A 24,029-nucleotide genomic window follows, 5' to 3' on the forward strand; every position below is an offset into this window, starting at 1 on the left:
CTTGGAGCAGGGAGGGCTGAACCCAGTCCTGACTGCACCTAGGGTGACCAGATGTCCCAATTTTATAGGGACAGTCCCAATTTTGGGGTCTTTTTCTTATATAGGCTCTTATTACGCCCCACCCCTGTCCCGATTTTTCATATTTGCTGTCTGGTCACCCTAACTGCACCTGACCCCACAGCGACTAGAGATGTTTCTGTTTTATTTACTGGTAACTGGCCTATGAGACTATTTTGCTGCAATTCTTACCTCAGCTTTAACCAGCCTAAGAGGACTTTCTAAAATGAAATTTTATAAGATGCCCTAAATCATTATGTGTGTCCAGTAGCAATTGTAAAATGCTAGGTGACACCCCAAAATTAACCAGGGCTTATTTAGATTCAGTCTCCCATTCAGCAAATTCTTTAGGGATTTCCAATAGATTGGAAGCATTCAAATGCAACATCTGTTAGACAGTATCTTGACTGAAGAATTTGCTCAGCTGCATATGACGATTAACAACATCAGATGCTTTTTTAAGCCTACAGAATAAATGCAGCACACTTCAGACCTTGATGCAAGCATGTCTTCTGTCCTTCACTTAAACTCCCATTGTAAAGTAAAGGTCAGTATCATACGGACTATATTGTTTATAAGATTACAATCGTCAGGTCACAACAAGAGCTGGTCATAAAAGTTTTTCTATATATTTAGAAACAAGAAAGGAAATATTTAGACAATTTCTGAAATGATTAAGGGAGCTTTATTTGCTCATGGACATTACTTGAGCCTCACTGAAAAAGGGACAGGCATATAATGCCAACTGCAGCCTCAATGCCGTTTTTGGTCACTTCCACAAAAGGGTAAATATACTCTCCCCTCCTCACCCAGCCTTGAAGACAAAGAGGCTACTCGCAGTAAGGATTGCAGGGCTGGGCCTAAACTAGTCAATGTTTTTTAAGTCAGCCTGGTCTTCAGATGAACAAAAAAAGCTATTAAGCTAAATTACAACAAGAGTGACGTTTCAAAGGTTACGGTAAAACACGTTCTGATCTTTCAGACACATGCAGAAATGGCCATCAGTAACCAGCTCAGCAACACCAAAAGCTTTCAAAAAATCATTCAGAAGCACAGAAAAGAAATGAGGTCACATTACTATGATACAAATAACTCTGCTTTAGGTCAGAAGCTCATGTTTCCATAGAAAAATGGCTATTTGGGTACACCTCAAAGTATTTTTGGCTGCATTTGTACAGGGACACTGAAAATTGAGAACTTTAAAAAAAAATTCACCAGTAAACTAATAACCAAATACACCTGCAGATCATTTGCAATAGCTATTACATTGTACAGAGAAAAAAATCAGATAGCCAAACAAAAAAGAAACTCCACACCCTACAGTAAAATGAACAAACATAGTCAATTTGGCATATAATTCTGTTATAGTGTGGGGTTTTCCATAGTGCTCAGTGTCTGCCTAGCTACTCCCCATGAAATAAAACTTCCATTGACTGCAGTGACAGCAAACTTAGCCAACACTGTGTGTTTATGGGAATCTCACTCACGCTGTGATTTTCTTCACAGGAGCTGTGTAACAAGCAGCCTCCCTGTGAGGCTACGCCATAACCCCTGTGACACAAAATGTCCCCTTTTGTCAAGTAGTGTAAATTTTGAACCCCATGACGACCCAGTGCTACGCACACGTAGAAAGTGCAGTATTACACGGTGCTATTTCAGCACCAGCGGGCCAACCCAAACCAGTCGTGATATTAAACAGAGAATTAAACATACGCTTGTAGAAGGGAACAGAGCCATCAAAGCTTTATGATGTGGTTATGGTCCTAAAATGGACTGTAAAAATGCACCTTCTGACTCCCTCACTGTATTTGGAGTCATGCTAGCTTGCTTTACAGGCAAAAAAAAAAAAAATCTTTACAATTCTGTACTCCTGTTAGCATTGCAGAGTCAACAGAGCACACAAGCAGTGTGCTCGATTCTACTGCGGCTGGCACATCACAGCCACAACTGGTAACTAAGCAATTACTTTACATTCTGGCTCAGCCACCTTCACCAGTAGACAACTCAACTTTCAGATTCCCTGTTGAGTCTGCAGGGCTCTTTCTCCATTAGTAAACCTATTTTACTACTCTAAGCTGAGCAATCTGTAGTCACTCAGGCAGGTGGTAACAAGGAACCACCCCTCAAGACCGAGCTATGCTTTAAGGGTTTTTTAATGGCAATCGTAGATTTATATAAAATTGTCATTCCACAAAACATTGATAGATTTGCACAGGCTATGAAAGCCCCAGAAAATTACAGAATCATTTGGGGTGGAAGAGGGAAGGGACAGAATCAACTTCCTTGGTCCTGTACAGGCTGGAGAAAAAAAAAACAGAAAAAAAAAACAGTTTTCTTTGATAAATCCTGTCCACAGTGCATGCTCTATCTCTCACTCTCTCTTGAGAGCAGCAGCTATAAAGTATCATCTTGTGAGATAATGCTGTAAATTACAAAACTAAAACCCCATAAGTGTATCTCTAGATTACACAAGCATCTGACTCAAGGTAATAAAATTGCTGTTCTAATCCATTTTAGACAGAAGTAGCATGGTTCAATGGCTAGGACACTGGCTGAGAGCCAGGAGACCAGGCTTTCATTTCTAGCCCTCCCACACACCTGCTGTGTAGTTTGGACAGGTCACTGCACTTCCTCATGCCTTTGTTCCCTCTTCAATATTGGTTTCTCTTGTCTGTTTAGACTTTAAACTCTTTTGGGCAGGGCATGTCTCTTACTACATGTACGTACAGAGCCCAGCACAAAGGGGCCCAGCCCTCAGTTGGGGCATTTAGGTCCTACTGTAATTCAAACAGTTAATAATACGAGTGTGTGCAAGCCCAGGACATCTTTATTTGTTTTGTTTTTTAAAAACAGAATTTGGGGTATTTTATAATCACAATTTCAAATATTACATACACTGCAACACAGAAAAACACTAAGTTGGTATTCTTTCTGAATAAGGGAAATAATAAATGGTTGTGTTTTAAAGAATATTTACATTTCATGTTATTTTTAGTAAGTATCTCAGATAGGCAGCTTGAACTAATGGATAGACCACTGCACTGGGAGTCTGGAGACCTACGTTCTATTCCCACATTCCACACTGCCCAGCTGGGTGATGTCAGGCAGGTCACTTTACACCTCTGCCTCAGTTCCCCCAACTATAAAAATATATAAACATGCTTACTACCTTCTTTTGTAAAGTGCTTTGTGATCTATAGATCAAAAGTGCTATTAATTATTATTATTAATTATTATAGACAAACTACACACAACCTACTGTTTATACATCATAAGGCTGCATTTTTATCTCGGTTTTCTGGATCTCTCTCTAGATAAATGTATCACTCACACTTGATTTAAATCATCAGTAGAAACACTAAGTAAATATACAGCCTTGTATTGCCTACAGAAGCTGTGTATGTGTTTTCATCTCAATTCACAAATACAGATATAATATATCTTAATGTACAACTTGAATCAAGTCAGTTAGCATATAATAAAACACAGTTTCAGGGATTCAAGAAAGGTCAAGAGCTATATAAGAGCATTATATCTCACATAAGATCAGAGTTCTATGGATTAGGTGAGAAATTATTTAGAGACAAACATTTTTCACAGTAGAACTGGACAGACATTTTTGCCGATTTCAAACCTTCATTATTTAAAATAAGTGTAGCAGCCCAACACAATATAATGAAATATTGAAATAATATAAAAATAATCACTGTAGAACTGAAGAAACAGCCAAAACAAATATTCTTACCCAGGTATTCCTGAGGATTCCATACGATTAGCTAAGGAAACATCGTGAGACCACACATCATACTGCCATTTCCGGAGTCCAATCACGCCACAAAGCACATTCCCAGAATGGATACCAACTCTCATACTGATGTCCACTCCAGTGGCTTCTTTCACTTGTCTTGGGGGAAAGGGGCAGAGGGGAGAAAAAGCAGAATATAAGCTATCTGCCCCACATATATACATTACTTACTCGGGTTTGATTTCCTCCACTCACTAAAAGCAGGTGTGAAACTTAGAATTGCTGAAGACAGGAGGGGGGAAAAATGTGGTGATTTATTAAAAGTATCCTAAGATTTTATGGAGACTTCCTCTGATTTGTGCATCTGAAGCTTTTCTAATTTTATTGCATAGAATAATACCGTTACTATGGTCTCCTGAATACAGGGTAGACAAATAGATTGATTCTCAGCTCACAGCACAGCGATTCAGAACAGCAATTAAGATTAGAATACACACAAGGCTCATTTTCATAATGAAAAGAAACATGCACTTAGGATGGGATTGTCAAAGCCCTACGAAGTGGTCTAACTCTGCTCCTACTGAAGTCAATGGGTACAAAGTTAAGCCAACTTTTGGCTACCCCTTGGCACTGTCACAGCTAAAATATACAAGAAAGGAGAATTAAATCCTAGGAACTTAAATGTAATTTACACCCAAAAAAAACATTTTATGTTATGTGGATGTTAGGCTGCTGCTAGAGTTTAAATGTTGTGAAGTGTTCTTAAACACATGTCCTTTCTATTCATGCTGGGGTTAATAGAGGCTGTAGGTGGTCGCATGGCAGTATTTGAAAGAGTTGGCAGTAACTTCAGTTGTCCTAGCCAACTTTCTTCTCTTTAATATAAGCAACAACATAGTTTAATTACCTTCACCGCTGAAATTTAAGCCTGAACATAAGATGGTGCTGGAACGTAATAACTAGTCAATCCATTCTCACTGTGTAACCTTAGAATGAAACGTTACAGAATCCCACATTATTGTGGGAAGGGAACCATACCTTTGCATTACCACCTTGACACCTGACCTTGCACTCCTTGTGCATCCAAATCTGCATTCCTTCTGCACACATGGAATGCAAGACCAGGCCTGGTACACTACCCTTTTCTCCTCCTCAATACATTTTGTGTGCTAAGCAATAGAAATAATAAAAGGTATGGTGACTGCTCTAGATATGTGGAAACAACTCTTTTTAAACCAAAAATAAAGGGGGCTTGTCTATATAGCACTGTCAAAGTGCATTAGACGAGTGTGATTTGTAGAGCACAACACATCAGAGTGCTTTAACTGCACTGCGTAGATCCTGCTGGCATGCTCTAAAAGGTGTCTAGTTCATGCTAATGTAGACCCTCCAGCAGGGTCTACATGGGGCAGTTTAAGCACAACACGTCAAAGTGCTTTATAAATTACACCCCTCTGATTGCACCAGGCAGGCATCCCCAAAGGAATACTATCATCATCAAGCAGACTTTGCTATTTTTGGTCTTATGGATTTATGATAAATCATGTATAACTAAAAATAATAAATTGGCCTTAAAGTATTTCATTCAGCATTTTATTCTCTTCTGATTTCATCTCCTTCCTATATAAGCCATGGAGACCCATGATGTTCTGCTCTCATAATACATACTTTGTTTATAGAAAAGAGGCTGGAGCCATTCGAACTTGACACATGCAAAATGAAATAGTGTAAGTGATACAATAGTTAGTGAATCCACTCTAGACTGTCCACACAAAAGACTAAGAACGATCTTACCCAATGGCTTCATGACCTTTTTAAAAAAAAAAAAAAAAAATCCCAGCCCTACATTTCTAAGGTGCTTGTCTATTTTCTGAGTGTCTATAGGTTAAAAGGTCCTTTTTACAGAATACATACTTTATAGCTTCACACATGTCGAGTCCCATTTTCACACAGTTCCGGGCATGAACTGGTAAGGACACAGGTAGGCCTGAGACACAGTAATAACAGTCTCCCAGAATTTTTATTCTCATGCATTCATTTTCCTGAAAAATAAGGAGAAAGAAACATAACAGGAAAAAAGCACTGCTTATATGCATCAGTACATACCCAGAGTACATAACAGGAGACATCACTTGTTAATGTCACTTTGAGAAAAGTTAGGCAGGAGATGGTAATAGCTCATCTTAATTAATTAGCCTCTTACAGTTTGTATGGCAACTTCCACCTTCTCTGTGTGTATGTATAAATATATCTTCTTACTATATGTTCCATTCTATGCAGCCGATGAAGTGAGCTGTAGCCCACAAAAGGTTATGCTCAAATAAATTGGTTAGTCTCTAAGGTGCCACAAGTCCTCCTGTTCTTTTTGCGGAGACAGACTAACACAGCTACTACTCTGAAACCTGTCTTTATGAAATTAAAATCACTACTATTTTCCTGACATTTCTGCACCATTTTGCAAGAAAATAGGTTTTGCTTCAACAATTTATTTGGGAATGTTTATGCGTCCATATTACTGCTCTCACAAAATATCACAAAAACTTCAGGCAATGTTTGAATGCAATCAGGCAAAACAACACTGGAGAAAGTTTAATTGAAACATTTCCACAATTTTGTGAAGTCCAAAATACATATGTATTCAGCTGAGCCTTCATATCGACAGATGCGAATCACAGGACATAAGGTAACCTATAAAATATATTAATAAATCAGCTGTAGAGTATTTTGAGATGTTTATCAACTATTATACAAAAATAAATTAATCTGTTTTATAAAGGCAATTCAGCTGTTACTTTTTTTGAACCTAAAGAACCATTACAAACAATGCCCATAGTTATCCTTTCAATTCATTTTAATTTTAAAAAAATCTATGCTTATTTTACTGATTTTATATATTTTTATCCTGCGGCATAAAAAACCCACGCAACTGAAGTAACAGTTGTATCAAGCCATGTGTTCATAAGGGTTGTCATACAAAAATATAGCTCAAATAAGAAGGTTAGTATTCTCCAGAGCTTGCAAAGCTGTAATTACAACTCAACTCCTGGAAATACTATATGAAAAATTAGAAGTGTGGGGAAAAGATCATTTATTGTTTACAAGGCTCTAATGTGTGCTATTTTAGCACAAGGGATACAGTACATTCAACAATCTAATTTACCCACATCCATCAAGATTTAATTTAATTACTTTGTTAAGGATTCTTCTCTTTCAATTATTTATAGCATAATTACACAATACTTTAACATCAGCATAATCCCCTATTCTAGAATTTACAACTTCTCCTGTTTACTTCCTGGAAAGCTTTAGAACTTTACAAACTAAATGAGGTTTTTCCAACCCCATTAAATTCTTCTAACTATGCTTCAGTTTGTTACATATACCCAAATATGCTCAGTTTATAAATCAAACCACAATCTTTAAAAAAATCAAGGATTGGAAGTTCTGAAAGCCAGGCTTTGGTCTTTCCTTATTCTTCATCAGAAATAAATTTCTAGAACCAGAACGTGGCTGGCATTTACTTCTTGTACATTACAGGACAAAATAAAATGCAGCTTTACTCTTTTGAAGCTATATTAGCTCCATAACACGGACAGTTGGAAAATCATTAGATAGGACTCTCAACAGCCTTCCACCCAGTCCAGGACAAGGAGATGCAAGTGGAACAGTTTTAAAGGAGTAGCCGAGTTAGCTGAATAGCAAACCAGGGAGATGCCAGAGTTAGCCAGGAACATAGCAGTTCCTAAACACGTAAAGCTCATTCTATGCTACAGTCTTAAGTTCTGGTCATCAGGACGTTTGAGATCACGTCTGTATATAAAGAGGTGTTTATCAACTATGCAAGTTAGGGCAAGAAGTCATTTGCATACATTCTCCAGATTTCTGAGCCTTCAGTTTTAATAGGCATGTTCTTGCTGGACACTGCAATCCACATTTTATAATTTGTTCCATATTTATCATAGGTACAGACAAAAGTAATTTTGAGAACGTTGGCAGACAGCCCATGCTATCACAAGCAGTATTTTTACCAACATAGTTTCCCCTTTAGCTATATTAATTTGACGTTTTTGGCACAATAGTCAAAGGTAGATTGGTCTGAAATTCTTTACCCATTTGCTTCATAAAAGTATATCAAAAGCAGATGTTAAAATGATTCATTCTGCCAGCCTAAGGTCAAATTGTATATACACAAATGATTAATTACAGGGAAAACAGGACAAAATATTCTATAATGTGACTCAATCACTACATTATACTGCAAATATAATTCCACTCTAAAAAAAATTAATCAAATAGCGCAAACCCCTTTTTCATGCTACATTGTTTTATATTGTACAGTTCCCAATGTTCAAATTTTATTACTGTATTACATAACTAAAATATCCCAATATTTGCACTTCATACAGTGCTCTTTAGAGGACTTCAAAGCATTTTAGAAATGTTAAGGAATTCAGCATTGCAACCCCCTGTGAGGTTTTGCAGATAAGTATTACTGCTCCCATTTTCCCGGTGTTTTTCCTAACTTGGAGATGGAGGTAACTGGGCTGAGTGGAGCCTACCAAAGCTTGCAAAACACGAAGAGTTAGGGAACTCACCCAGAAATCCACAGTGATTCAGCAGAAGAGCTGAAAAGTGGAATCCCAGAGAACTATCCTGGTTTCATACCACAAACCCTCCTCCTGGCACTCAAATAGCTTTCCTGGTTCTTTTAGAGATTTTTAAATCAATTTTGCCTTTTGCTGGGATTTTTATTAGCTTGAAAGTCAGGCCAAGCAGAATCTCCAGCGAATACTTCCTATCCTGTGTTTTGCATCACCCAGACTTCCCAGCGCAGGAGGACTCACTCCCAGGAGCTTGGAACTAGTAGTTTTCTAAGAGTGGCATTTACCCTCATTCACATAATGAAGAGCAACACTTACCTTTGCAATTTGATCAAACTTCCCAAAGAGCTCATTCAGCATCACTACCAGCTCCTTTGGAGAGCAGTCGCTAGCCAGACGAGTGAATCCCACAATGTCTGCATACAGGATGCTGGACAAGGACACACTATTTAGTCACATTTTAATGATCTTTGTTTTCTCATAATAATATGGAGATTTAATTGCACTGTGGTTCAATACTAAAGATCTCTAACAGAGCACCTCTCTCTCTGGGTTTGTTTTTATTTAAGTTTAAAATACAGCATGCTAGTCTAGGGCCCACAGTCTTCAAACAAGCTCACTCTGGCATGAAAACACATTAAAAAAAAAAACACCTGACTTTACCCAGTCCAGGATGTGGATTTGGACAACTAAAGAGGGTAGGTAATTGGGGTTTTTTACCATTACAATGAAAAAAAGAAATCCCAAATCTGGCAAAATAACTTCAAACCAGTTCTCTTCCCTCCTCTCACCTTGGCAGATGTGTTCAGAGCATCTGAACATAAACTCCTCATTCAGCCTGTCTAATCCCAACCATGACACTCCTCACCATCAGTAAATAGACCAAGTATTAAAAAGCAGAAGCATGTCTTAATGCAGCCATTTGTCAAGTTTCTTTACTTACCTAACATTCTGATGCCTTTTCACATACAGACTATGGAAGTTGTTATCATGCATTTGCCTATCGTCATTGGTTTCCTTCAGTCGCTCTATGATGGCTAGTTTCATTCCCATTGAGATATGAGCTGGCAGTATAGATAAAAGCAAGCTTTCCTGAGAAGAAAAAAGATTTAATAATGTAAAGTTATTTGAAATGCCATGTTAGGAATCTCAGTGTGTTAGAAAATTATTGGGGGAAGATTAAAAAAGAAGTCTCCTTAATTTAGCAGTTTCTGAGTGTTGCAGCTCAGGCTTTCAATAAAGGATTCTTTTTTCTGCTCTCGAGAGTTATGAGTGTATGCATTTTTTTTTTAAATATTACATGCACCTCAGTTTACCCGTTTGACATTATCCTGCCTGAAGGCAACAAAGGAGGCTGTACGGGGGAAGCAAACAGCAATTGAAACAATGACAAAGGGAACAACGTGGGCAGCTATTAATTGGAGAATGCCCCTGCTTGGCTCCCTCCAGGTTAGCAAAAGTTTACTCTTCCACCAACGAGTATACTAAACCCTTAAAGATGATGGCCTACGCAGAAAGGAGGTTTGAGTGAGCCGTCAACATGCTGACAGAGACCCATACTGACAGAAAGAGACACAAACAGCATCAAGCTGTCTGTTTTTCCTAACTTGGAGATGGAGGTAACTGGGCTGAGTGGAACCTACCAAAGCTTGCAAGGAAAAATTCAGGGTAAGTAAGGGGATATGCATGTATAGGCCTTTTTTGTTTTAGACATTTGTTTTGTTTTATACATTTGCTCTGTGTGCTTTGTACCTTTGGGTGAACAAATGCTTTGTTTGAGGAAGCTGCTTCTGTGTCACTGCAACGTTATTTCAGAGTAACAGCCGTGTTAGTCTGTATTCGCAAAAATAAAAGGAGTACTTGTGGCACCTTAGAGACTAACCAATTTATTTGAGCATAAGCTTTCATGAGCTACAGCTCACTTCATCGGATGCAGCTGTAGCTCACGAAAGCTTATGCTCAAATAAATTGGTTAGTCTCTAAGGTGCCACAAGTCCTCCTTTTCTTTTTGCAACCTTATTCTGTCACAGGCTTCTGGAGGGAAATTTCTTACAGATACCGCTCACAGTTGGGCTTGTTTGGTGGCTGGCCCAGTAGTGTCCACTGGGCCAGGGTTGAAGGCAAGCTAGTTACCAAGCTGAGTCAGGTACTAAGGTCAAGCTGGGCCAGGGTAAAAGGCAGGAATTGGGAGCACAATCAGGCAAAAAGGAGAGATCTTTAGCAGTAGGAAGCCAGAGTCTGCATTGTTGCTCAGATGGTTCCCTAGGGCAGATTTCTTGTTTAAATAGTTGGTGTTGACCAATCAGGCAGCTGCACGGTTCTGTCGCTCATCTCTTCAGGCAGAGCTTCCTGCTGTGTCTAACCTTGCAGTAATTTTGGGATGCTGCTCTGCCTGGCTCTCCAGTAGAGTCATCAGTTGCCCAGGACCCCACAAACCTGGAGTCTAGACCCGCAAATCCTTATACTGTTAGCTTAATACAGTTGGGAAGTGGGGGCATAGGGGCTGCAGTCCAGAGATCCAGTCCCAGAGTGGTTGAACCACATGGCTCCGCCCAGAGTGAGATGCAGGAAGCCAGACCTATCACCTGAGGTATGCACTCAAGACGAACTAAACAGGGTCTCTAGCACAGCTTGCCCAGTCAGTGTGAAACAAACATTCTTCTCTCCATTTTTTGCAGTCTCCCCCTCATCAGCAGGCTTCCAGCATCTTTCGATAGACGTTCAGACTCAAAAGCTCACTCTGTAGAAGTAAGACTATAAAATATTCAAACCATCAAATTCTTCACATCATGTGCTAAGAGTTCAAACTGCCTTCCTTGCTGGAGGAAGCACCTGATTAATTCAAATCCTGGATAGGAGACTTTAAATAGAAAAGTCTACTGCCAAAATGCTAACACAACTGAGTTACTCAAGGCTATTGAGGTAGAGCCTTTTAATGGAATCCTTTCCTCAGAAATTACTAATGTTGCTCAGCTAATCGGAGATCAATAAAGCTTTGTCCCATGTGCCCAAACAAACACACGTTAATGAAATTACACCTCTGACTGGGGAACAAGTGTCAGTGGACAAGAATAAAAGAAAAGCAGGTGTATCACTGCTTTCAAGTCATCTGCTGCTCCCTGCAGAGGAATGAAACCAACAATACTCTGAAGAGCTTACCTGGAATAAAAAGGATCATAAGATCCTTCAAAGAATGAGCACACTCAGAACTGATCCAACATTCTTCTCCACAGACTGCAGAAATCCCTTTGCTGAAGCAATTAAAGGGTGGATTTAAGTTAGCCTCCTTGGCCTGGTAGACCAAGGTCGATGACCAGGAATTCTTACTGCACCCCATCACTTTGAAAATATAGTCGAATTTCACTAAAATATTGTTTTCATTTTTAAAATGAGAAAATACAGCAGAAGATGGAAAGCCACAGCAGTGGGAGTTTAGGAGGCTGACAAATGGTTCTGGGTACCAATCTGTAGCCTGTGCAGGGAGAAGGATTCTCTCTCACGTACAACACTGCATAAATAGTTATGTGTATGTGATGAATATGGATGGTGGGGAAAATGTCACCTTATTTCTGAAGCATCAAGAACTCCTCTTCCTTCTGCTGTGCAGGAGGATTAGACAGAAATATAGTTTGATCTTGTTACGGAGAAACCTACATTCCACTGCCTCCCCAAGGAAAAAGAAGCCCAAGTCTCCCTTCCCTGGTATTTTGGGAGACTTGAGGTTAGTGAACAATTAGGGTGACAACAGAACCATACTGAACATGACAGAACAGTTCTTTAATGTGAGATAATGTTACTTTACCGGTCGATGTCATTTGTTCAGAAATTAAATTGCCCTTCTCACATCTTCCTGGTTGGTGGGGCAAGGAAAATGGAAAGTGGGGAATCTGACAAACAATGTAGGGGGCAAGGAAAACTACATGTAGGCTGCAAAACTACAAGTAGGGCACCAGGACAAAAAAAAGAAAAGAAAAGGGCAAGTTACCACAGCAGGTTCAGTCAAGTGGGTTACAGAAAGCTCGATACTAGTGGAAGCTGATTAGATGCTTCCCTAGCTATCTGTGAAAAAAAAAATTAGCATTTATAGCAAGATTTTTTTTTTTTAGGGCTTTGTCATCTCATCTGGTAAGATAGGCAATAAAGGGCAGACTGGACATTAGTAATGTGGTGTCTTCTTTCCAATTCAGCCAATTCTGTCTTTTCAGCCTTCTCCTTTTAGCTCACAGTTTATGAGCTGAGATCACCATACACATGCAGCACTCTAGATCAGTGGTCTCCAAACTTTTTGGCTCGCGCTCCCCTGGGGTGAAGACCGGAAGACCTGCTGCAGGCGCACCGCTGATGGAAGAAGACCGGAAGACCTGCCCCAGGCACGCCGCCAGAGGGGAACACCAGCCGTGGACGTGCAGAGCTGCCGCCGAAGAAAAAGAACGGCAGAGTGCCGTCCAGTGGCACTCCTGCTGCCGCGCACTCCGGTTTGGAGACCACTGCTCTAGATCAGCAGTTCTCAACCTTTTCCATACTGGGACCTTTCCTTCCACTTAGCAATATGGGAAAGGCAGGATAGTTGTGACCTCAAGATAACGGTTGCAACCCCCAAGGGGAAAACCCGTGTTTCTAGATCATTTGTTCCCACACACATTTAAAGAAACACCCCAACAATCCAACCATTGCTATAAAATTTCAAAAGGTTTTCTTCTTCTTCCCCTATCTGCAATTTCGAAACCTCATTTTATCCTGAAACACTGTTTGCAAAAAAAACCACTTGGGTGTGTTTGTTAAAAACGAGTCAGCAGTGAGCCCTCCTTGGATCAATGTTTTCAGGATTGGCCTCACTGTATATGCAACAAACACAAAAACATTGTTAAGCAGCCTACAAGAGGGGAAAAGAAAGCGTGCTGTGTATAAGACTAACAGTCTGGCAATAATGGTCTTTGCTTGGTGAAGTAGCCAGAGGAGACTGCAACAGCTGAGTCTGGGTAAGTAAAATGGGCACACAGAGGTAGGAACGAAAGAGCCTTTAGAGCAGCTGATCAAGGTAGAAAAACACCAAACCCAGATAGAAAAAAAAATTCTCTGCCTATCATAAGGGGTTGCTCTTGCTGTTAGAGCTTTACAGTAACTAGCCATCAATGCTAGTTTACGACTGAATTATACAAAATTACATCTTACATCAGTATGAATGTCAAAGTTTCATAGTGTTTAATGTTACTCACTTCTATCAATGCAAAGCAAGTAATTATTTGGCACTCACAAGATGTTTTCAGTGTATTTATTTTACATAATACTGCAAAATTGTTTACTTGGTTGGCTACTTTAAAAATAGATTTCTATCGTCTCTGCATTAGCAGAAGAAGAAGAACATCTTCAAGTGCTCTTCCAAGAAAGAATAAGACTACAGAATTTCAAACATCCAACATCTGCATAAAGAAGGCAGGATCGTTGCTGAATTTAATTAAAAAGGTTTCTCATCAATACAAATCTGAAGACTAAGAATTACTTTTCTTCTGAATTGTCTGAGATTATTTTACATTTTATTATTTTAGGAAAATAGGTAAATGATTGATAATCAACTTCTGGTTTCAAATACTACGTCTAGTATGTACAGATTTGTCATTTTTTCTACGTTTTTGGACTAAGACAAACCACACACAAAGCAGCTTTCTCCCTTTAATTTCCCCCTCTCTATTGTCAGTGGCATGGTTGTTTTTGACATTAGGTGGTTTTCATAGAGATTGGACCACGCCTTTCAGTATGCATCAGTCACAAACTTAGAAAAAAAAGACACACATCACCCAAAAGAAAACACATAACTCATGTAATAGAGGCTTTTACTCACTTGTTGCCTCTTTTCAATCTTCAGTTTCATTCGGACTTGAATGCACTTTAAAGTGTATCTGTACAAATCCCATGAAGCATCTTGCATCCGATGCTTGTGAAATGCACCCATCAGGTTACCACAAAGAAAAATTACAGCATTGGCAAGTAACTGCAAGAGAAGAAAAGTGCCGCAGAAGAATTTGATTCATATTCTATACTGAAGAAACTTAAAATGTTTTTGTCCAGAACATAAGAAAAAGCTCAAGTTTTTCCCATCCTTTCACACAAGCTTTTTCAAACCACCACCAAACTTTGTGTTAGCCAACTTGCATGTGTTAAATACACGCTAACTCAATAACATGAGTACTTCTATTTAACTCATTCATGTTAGTCCGTTAAAACACAAGAGGGATTCAGTCACATAAGTTAAGGCCCATGTTTGCAGACATGTGCCTGCCACTGGGGCACGTGTTCCCAATATGATGCAGCTGTGAAAAAGGCATCTCTGATCCTAGGATGTATCAGGCGAGGCATTTCCAGTAGAGAGAGAGGTATTAATGCCATTGTACGAGGCACTGATAAGACTTCATTTAGAATACTAGAATGTGTACAATTCTGGTCACCCATGTTAAAGGCTGGACAAATGCAGAGAAGAGCTCCTAGGATGGTCAGGGGAATGGAGGGCCTATTTTATGAGAGGAGACTGAAAGAGTATATCTTCTTTAACCTCACAAAAAGATGGCTGACACGGGGATGTGATTACTCTCTCTAAGTACATCACAGGGGTCAACACCAGGGAGGGTGAAGAGCTATTTAAGCCAAAGGGCAAAGTTAGCAGAGAAGCAAACTAGTATGAACAAATTCAGGCTGGAAATTAGAAGAAGGTTTCTAATCATCAGAGGTGAGAGGTTCTGGAACAGCTTGGAGGCTAACTTCATTAGTTGTAAGAGAGCTGGACAAATTTATGAGTTCAATTGTATGACAAGGTTGCTCAGAATAGTAGGGGGCAGGCAGCCCTAGGGATCACTTCCAGTTTATATCTTATATTCCTAAAAGCTCATGCTTCAAGTTTTCAGCTAACTACTGCAAGGATCAGGCAGGGATTTCCCTATACCCACAATGCACTCGGCGGGGGGGCGGGAGGGTGGTCTCTTTCTTCTAAAGCATCAACAATGGCCCTGACTGGGGATGGGATATAAGGCAGAATGAGCCCGGGCTCCGAGGTGGCACCAAGCATTCTCTCTCTCGGCTGCATGGCCGGCTCTTGCTCACACGCTCAGGTTCTTGCTCACATGCTCAGGGTTTAACTGTTCCCCATATGTGGGGTTGGGAAGGAATTTACCCGAGATCAGACGGGCAGTAGTAACCTTGCAGTGTCTTGGTCTTCCCATTGTATGTGGGTGCAGGTCACTTGCCAGCATGATCTGGGTGTATCTCAATCATTTTCGTGACATTGCAGCGGCCTCAGCACACCTCAGTCACTCCTATTCTCTCCCTGTGGCACATACTAGTCTAGTCTCCTGCGGGCTGTAATACTTTGGTCTCATTTCCGTTGCTGGGTTTAGCGTGCAAGTGCTGGGTAGTGCTTTGACCTGTGATATACAGGAGGTCAGACTAGATGATCTGATGGTCCCTTCTGGCTGTCAACTATGACTCTGTTTTAGGCACAGCAAACTCCATGGGCACATACCTCTGCCAAAAGTACATGCATGTATACACATGCAAGTTACCATCCTGATGTATGTGTTCATCAGACATGGACACACCAGAAACTGTTCAGACTAGCTGCGTTCTTCTGTGAATGCACCCTGGTAAGCGTTCAAACAAGGAGAGACTAATGCTGCTGACTCCTTGTAACAGCCGTGGCTCATTAACTCCAGCGTGGATTGATGAGAAGTGGAAGTCGCCTTTTTGAGAGATGAATCTAGGGTCTGGGTCTGAAAGGAACCCTTGGAACAACAGCCAAGTCTGGGGGGCAGGGATTGGGCTACAGTTTGTTTTTATATTTTGAGTTACCCCAGGAGTGGCGTCAGCCACTTCCAGGGGGGGAGGGGCGGGGCGCTCAGGTGGATCAGAAAATTGAGTGGTCTGCTCCCCCCTTGCCATGAGGCCCCTCCCTTCTCCATGGCTCTGCCCCCTCTGTGGTCCCACCCCATGGCCGAGCAGTGTGGGGCACTGTCTGCTCGCAGCCAGCAAGAGCTACCCAGGCAGGGGGACCCAGTTCTGGGGCCACAGAGCCCTCAGGGAGCAGCGACCGCTGGGGGCAGGGCCCAGGAGTCCGGGCTGGAGCAGGTCAGTCTGGGCCATTGTGGGGAACACTAGACACTCCGCCTGCCCAGTGGGCAGAGACATGGGCCAGGGGTGCTTTCAGGCATCCCAGCCTCCCGCCCAGGCTTTCTTCTCCTCTGCTGCTGGAGCTGGGCGCCAGGCCAGCAGCCACCTCTCTCTGCTCTGCCTTCAGAGATGGGCAGCGGGAGAGCGGCAGCTGCTACAGGGTGGCTACAGAAGATCTAAGGGACATTTTGAGGTGACTATAGCCCTCACAACACCCCCCAAAACCCCCGGAGCCACCTGGTTAATAAAGCCAAACCTCAGGAAGCAGGCAAGTTTTGATCCAACACAGCATGTTTGTTCATGGTGTTTAGGAGGGAGAGATATGGGGGGAAGGGCACAAAGGTGCTACTGGCTCTCTGTCCAGTCATACACTTAGATGTACAAGTCTGAAAATGCGTGCCTTGATTTCTTCATCTCAAATGAATCAGTCTCACAATACCAGAATATGCCTTCACCTAGGTCTACACTCCAACTTATGTCAGCATAATTTATGTCGCTATGGGGGGAGAATAAATCACCCCCCTGAGCGACATAAGTTACGACGACATCAGCGCCGGTGTGGACAGCACTATGCCAGCAGGAGAGCTTCTCCCACCAGCAGCTACTGGCGCTTGTGGGGGCTGGAGTAGCTAAGCCGATGGGAAAGCTCTCTCCTGTCAGTTTAGAGCAGCTACATCAGAGAGCTTACAGCAGCACAGCTGCATCGGTAAACTCTCTAGTGTAACTGTGCCCTAAGTAACCAAAGCTCATGTGACAGCTTATAGCAGGTTTAATCCTTTCAGTATATGTACTTATCTAATTTTGTATCCTATTCCAATCTATAAACTAAGAACTCTTCACGGTCTCCCAGCATGGACTTTATTTGCATGTGAACAAGCCCTTTCTGGGACAGGTGTTATCTGAACTCATTTAGCAATACCAGAGCGGTAGTAATTTAAAATTACATGTTTACCTGAACAGAAGGTACCAGGAAAAAATAAAGGAAATCATAGGTAAGTTTATTTTGGCAAAATATCTGAAGGTCAAGTGACCCTGTTTGACAGGGGCATGATTTAATAACTAATAAAAGAAAATTAACCATGTCAAGAGGATGCATTTTGATGAAGAATTAATAGGTATCATGACTCAAGAAAAAGGCAATTACACTTTTAATTGTAACATCTAAAGATCAAAGAACAACTGGCCTATCTAGGAGGATACTGAACCAACAATAGGAGCTAACAGACAAATCCTCTTGATGGCAAGCTATAAGGTTGAAACTGGACCACACTTGACTCTTGGACAGGTACAATCCAACCGATTGGACTTGAAAAAAATCCATTAGCCAATGACAAGTGGGAAACGTTCCCCCCAAACTCCATGCTTGCAACAGAAGCATAGGGCTAAACCAATAATTTTTGCAGAACGCAAGCATCTTGGTTTGTTTTTTTTAAATTGTCTAGCCTTTAAGGGTTGTGAAATTAACAAAAGTTTGGTAAATTTTCACTGCTGCTATTCAGAAAAGTGTGGGCAGAAGCCACAGGATCAATCATGTCTATTTTATTTTGCTACAACATGGGAAAGCTACAAGGCTTGCAGCAGATGCTGGCCAGGGAATTATTCAAGGGTGAGATCCTCTCTCTCCCTATGAACACTGCCACAGTTGCAGTTTGCAGGGCCACTAAACTCCCCTTGAAATAATAGAGAAGAGGCAGCTGGCAGGCTGAGTTCTGGGCCTCTCCAATGCCCTTCGATCCCTGCTCTGAAATAGCCTGGATTTACGGAGTTCCAGGAAGCACTGCAGTGATGCTGCAGCATTTCAAGTGTAGACAGGGCCTGAGCCACCTGAAATCACTACCACTTCTGAAAACATATGCCAAGTACAGTTAGTGAAGTCATTTAGATTAGACTCTGATTCCATTACTGTGGGAGCTTTTAATATACAGGGGCTGCTCTGGACTGTGATTAGTGTATTGAAAACAGATCTGCTGCTAACAATGGAATGAGTATCAAATGTTAGAAAGAGCAGTGACCTCACTCTACCACAAGCATTTGTCCGGGAAGGAAATAAGGTTGTCATGAGTTACCTCATTTACTGAGACATGACATGCATGTATAAAATATTCAGAGAGCCTGAATCACAGCGCTTGCCCTCCTTATTCTCGCTATTTATCTTTTTTTCAAAGTGGAAGGATAGATTGGAGGTGGCGCCTGCCAAATGATTGTGGAAACTCACCGACAAGGTGGGGCTGGTACATACCATATGCTGTTAGGAACTGTCAGATTGTTACCTCTTCCACCCCACCAACCCAGCAGTTTAGGGAACACACATCTTTTCCCTCACTTTCCAAAACAGACACATGCATACACCCACTTTTTATTCTGGCACTTAATCAAAAATACACTATAAAAGATTTCTGCTCCTCCTGGCGAGGGAAAGGAGCGGTGCTAAGCGCTGGCTTGTTTCTGAGTACGTTGAAACAAATTCAGGTTTGTGTTTTACATTCTCTTTAATTACAGTAGAGTGATCATGTGCAGCTGCAGGGCTGCATTTCAGTACCTTTGTTCCAAAACTGTGACAGGACAGTAGATTCCTGGCTTTGGAATAGAAAGAAAGTGGCCGGGAAGGAGTACACTAATAGGGGTTTTCACTGTTTGATAAGGGTGCCCCCAAATTAGTTATATTCACTTCAAGTCCTTGAATGAAGGCCACTAGTATTACTGACATAGTGATTTAACCGTATAAAGTACAAATGGAAAGAAATATATTTTTAATAATCAATTCAGTTTAACAATATGTGACGCATGTTCTTGTAAACAAGCCTGATATCTAAAGCACACGTCATCCACAAGGCAAATAAATTGAAGGAAACTGTAGTAAGTGTTTTCCCATATAGTTCCCTAAGACATGTAAAATGACTGTTGGCTCTAAGCGAAAAGAGCTTGTCAATTTCCAAAATGCCTTTTTGTCTGAACTACACTCCCCCTCACTCGTGCAAAATCCCCACCAGGCTCACGTGTTTCATGAGTGGGGGGGACGGGGGAAATACAATAAATACCAATCAAAAAACTTTTCCTTTAGAAGGAACAGATCATCCCTTCCCTTAGTAACTGAAAATATCCTAAATGGCAGCCCCGTAAAGACTTAATTTATCTTTCAATAGAGGATGACTGTGCTAAACTCAAATGGTATGTCCCCCTGACAATGAAATAGCCAAAAGGTTACAGCAGTAGGACATTCTGCCAATAATTAATGTTTCCCCCTGCTGTGAGAGGCAATAGAAAATCTAATTAGTTTTAAATGCAATAATGAAACAAGGATGATGTGCTTAGAATCCTAACAAAGCTGCTAGCATTGGACTGTGCTAATCAAGTTTAAATTAAATTAAAAGGGGCAAAAAGGAAAATATGCATAAAGTAGCAATGGAGGTGGGGGGGAGGGACTATAACAATGTTTGTTTGTGAAAATTAAAACATAATCAAAACACATGATGCATGAAAACATATTGCAGCTGTAAGAGATAAGATCACAGGGAAAAACTGATAAGCATAGCCAAGGCAGACTGCAAACAAAAAGATTGTTCTTAAAAGAAGATCTACAAAAGGACAGCTGCAAATCACAGATGTCCATGTTATAACTACATTAGATTACTTGAGGATAATCTGATATCTTGTTTATATTTACTACTACATACTTATTTCATCTGCTAATTTACTGCTTCTCATATTAATTTGTTATATGGGTTAGCTCTCTCATGGAAAATATCTCGGGAAATTCTAGAATTTCACGAGTTATCTTTATAAAAAACACAAAAAGTAATTTGCAGAATGAAACTTACCAAAATTTTCTTCAGTTTTTGACATCACAGTTCTGCCTTTTGGCTACAAGTCTATCTTGTGTCTTTTAGTCAAATGGTGCCACTTACTATACTATTGTATTCTATACTATACAGCCAATCACATGTAGTATTGAGTGCTAATATTCTATTCTACTGTCTTATACTGTGTTCACCACCATGGTATCAGAGTGACTTCCAGTAGTATATTAAGCAATGTGACTAATATATGTCACACGTTTATTCAACAAATTGCTATTTCCTTTTGGAGAAGTGTGCAAAATGAGGACATGAATACAGTGATTCTAGAACTCCACATTTTTTCAGAGTGATCTAGATCGGGGGTTCTCAAACTTCATTGCTCCACGACCCCCTTCTGACAACAAAAATTACTACATGACCCCAGGAGTGGCCTGCCACCCAGGGAACAGCGCCAAAGCCCAAGCCTCACCACCTCGGGCTGGGGGACAAAGCCAACACCCAAGAGCTTCAGCCCCAGGTAACCTGTAACCTGGGCTTCAGCCCTCAGCAGTGGGGCTCAGGCTTCAGCTTCTGCCCCAGCAAGTCTAAAGCCACCCCGGCAACCCCATTAAAACAGGGTTGTGACCCACTTTGGGGTCCCGACCCACAGTTTGAGAACCACTGATCTAGATACAATTTTATCACAAAAAAGGTACAGCATTCAGTTTTAGGGGACGCCAGTGCATTTGTTCCAGTCACTAATAAAAATATTTCATTCATTCAAAAAGGGATTTCATTTGATAGACTTGTTCTGCTACTAAATACACTCAAGTAACTTGAGTGATTTTTTTTTCAAATGTAAAATCCTCCCTGAAGGCTGCAGCATACTTTCTAAAACCATGGAATGAAAGCAACTAAACTACACGTAAAGTTGTACTTTTCCTATCTCCCAAGGGTCTATGATCAAAGACGAGGTGTGTACGAGGTGGACCCAAACCCTTGAACTAAGTAGAAGCTTGCATCCATAGCTGAACTTTGCGGTTTGTGCCCAGTTCTACTGGAAATGCTGCCTATGACATTTGAATATTCTAACAAATAGCATTTCCTTACCTGAAATGTAATGGCTTGTTGGCCTGAGTTAGGATTTCGTGTCACTGTAATGCTTAGGGCTACAATATGGGACACTGCAGAAAGGATGCTGATGATGACAGCATCTCTCATCCCAAAGGGTAACATGGTGTAAACTGTGAAGATTATGAACAGGAAGAATGGCACCTTTAAAGAGAAAAAGGGCAAATCTGTTATTAGGTGCCAGAGCAAGGGGGAAAACATAAGCATTCTGACTTTTCTTCAGGCTGCATCCTCTAGCACTGGCATTTCAATGGAACAGTTAAAATCACAAGGAATGTAGTGTTCATAAAAGCTTTGAGGAAACTGGATAAAGTTATAATACAAATGTAGCCAAACCAGTTGCTTAAAGAGGACACTTGACCCTTAATTTGTCTCATTCTCCTTTGGTAAAGCTGCAGATATACTGCAGACATCATATGACATAACTTACATCTGAATTATGTATCAAGAACAGTACAAAGCAAGGATGGAGCCACCTCCTTCAATTTCAAACTTCCCAAGTGCTTTAAGTTCTTATTATAATGTTAATACCAAAACAGCTTACGTGTGTTTATTTGCTTGATATTTTATTGACCCGAAAATCAAATAATCCTTCATGGAGCTGATACAACAGAGTAATCACTACTGCATATAAACATACATTTGAAGGCACAGTTAAAGAGTTTACAAATGTCCATTGGCCTGCTAAAGCATAATGGCTCAGAAGGCACTATTAAAGTCTATCATTAAATCCATATTTATGGATTTCTGTTGTAGCCTGTGGTACCTATATATGGGGCCTCATAATACTTGAGTCAAGTACTGTGACAGACACACTGCAAGACTACCCACTCAGCTCTCCTGCTTCACTTCAACCCCAGCTTTCTGTGGTTTCCAGACATCAGCCTCCTTTGGGGAGATTCTCACTCATGGCAAATTCTAAATACCATATGATGGTTTTGTAACATGGACAAACGAAGACCAGATAAGGAAACACACAAGCTTCACTTGTGACCAAAGATACCACTTAAAGTCACATCGGAAGGTGAAAGGCAGAAAATTCCTGTTCCAGCTGACCTCTTATAATATGGTCTTCACATTGAAAAAAGAAAAAAAAAAAGTCAAAGGTATCAACCCACATTATGTCTTGCAGCATTTAAAGAAGCAAAGCCAGACCCCTGTTTAGTTACAGGAGCAAAAAAACCCAACAACCCTGAACAATTAAAATAATTTCCCCCATGTCTGAGATGAGATTTCCCCCCCCCCCACAAATTTTGTATTAAAATTTCACTACTAAGTAGAATGATTTTGAGGGCAAACTACGGCCCGCAGGCCACATCCAGCCCGCCGGACTGTCCTGCCCAGCCCCGAGCTCCCAGCTGGGGAGGCTACCCCTGGCCCCTCCCCAGCTGTTCCCCCCTCCACCACAGCATCACCTCACCTCGCCACACCGCCAGAGCTCTAGCCTGCCGGTCCTGGATAGGGGTCAGGGCAGTCAGGGGACTGGGAGCAGGGGGATTGGATAGGGGGTAGGGTCCCGGGAGGGGGCGGTCAGGAGACAAGGAGTGGGGGCGTGGGTGGTTGGATGGGTCCTGAGGGGGGCAGTCAGGAGGCGGGAAGTGGGAGGGGCGGATGGGGGTGGGGTCTAGGCTGTTTGGGGGGCACAGCCTTCCCTACCCGACCTTCCATAAAGTTTTGCAACCCCGACGTGGCCCTCAGGCCAAAAAGTTTGCCCACCCCTGGTATACATGCTGCTACCTTTAACTCTTGTACAGCTGCAGTAGCTGAATTCTGCAGTCAACATATCATTGGGCTGGACATCAGTCATAATGGAAATCACATTCTGATGGTCTAGTAGATCATTTCTACTTTTCATTATTCAGAAAAGGACGGGTGGGTGGGAAGGGTCAGTATCATTAGATAAAAAGTCATTTTTCATTTCTTAAAAAAAAAACAAAACCTGCTCTGCTTATGTTATCAGAGCTTAGGAGGAGTTTCCTACAGGTTATGACTTTTTGGCTTCATAAAATTGTCAGTTTTCTGGTCGCAGACACCAAGTCATCAACTCCAGCCGCACCCCGCAATGCCCGGATGGGTCATTAGTTCTTATTGTTCACTTCACCCTCTCTACTGGATTTTAAAACACTTTCATTCAGCACACCCAGCTAGAAAGGGGTTGTTTTTTTTTAAATTACTTGAACACCACTTTGTAGTCAGGACCCCAATCAGCACCCTGAGAATCAAAACACTGAGAATTATGGAAGAAATAATTTACTTTTAAAGTACATTCATGACAAGTAAAACATTTTTATTAGGGTAATTTAAATTAAAAGCATAAGGCCAAGAGCTTACAAAGACTTCGGCATATGCTTAATTTTACACACACTGTGTGAAGTAGTCCCAGTGAAGCCAATGTGAATGCACATAAGTCTTTGCAGGATCAGGGACAGACAGACTTTAACAAAAAGTGTTATCCTGTAATCCAATATAACTGGTTTGGGGAAGAAGTAAACTTAAAACGAATTAAATAAATATTATAGAATTGCAATTTTAAGAATAAATATATACTGATTACCACTTCTAAAT

The 24,029-nt window shown here is 41.0% G+C and overlaps 1 protein-coding gene across 4 annotated transcripts in view; it reads right to left on the bottom strand.

Moving 5' to 3' along the window:
• The window catches only part of ADCY7 (adenylate cyclase 7), a 119,055-nt gene that overhangs the window by 30,787 nt on the left and 64,239 nt on the right, over positions 1-24,029 (bottom strand). For 3 of the 4 annotated variants that reach the window (XM_073307661.1, XM_073307659.1, XM_073307660.1), the window contains 6 exons: positions 21,444-21,608; positions 14,243-14,392; positions 9,347-9,495; positions 8,722-8,833; positions 5,717-5,844; positions 3,803-3,961 (listed from right to left, as the gene is read on the bottom strand). In XM_073307661.1, coding sequence (XP_073163762.1) covers positions 3,803-3,961; positions 5,717-5,844; positions 8,722-8,833; positions 9,347-9,495; positions 14,243-14,392; positions 21,444-21,608 — 863 coding nt within the window. Of the gene's footprint in view, positions 1-3,802; positions 3,962-5,716; positions 5,845-8,721; positions 8,834-9,346; positions 9,496-14,242; positions 14,393-21,443; positions 21,632-24,029 lie in introns of all 4 variants that reach the window. The other variant, XM_073307662.1, reaches the window with a different exon arrangement.

This window comes from Lepidochelys kempii, chromosome 12, assembly GCF_965140265.1.
Source record: "Lepidochelys kempii isolate rLepKem1 chromosome 12, rLepKem1.hap2, whole genome shotgun sequence".
Taxonomy (NCBI): domain Eukaryota; kingdom Metazoa; phylum Chordata; order Testudines; family Cheloniidae; genus Lepidochelys; species Lepidochelys kempii.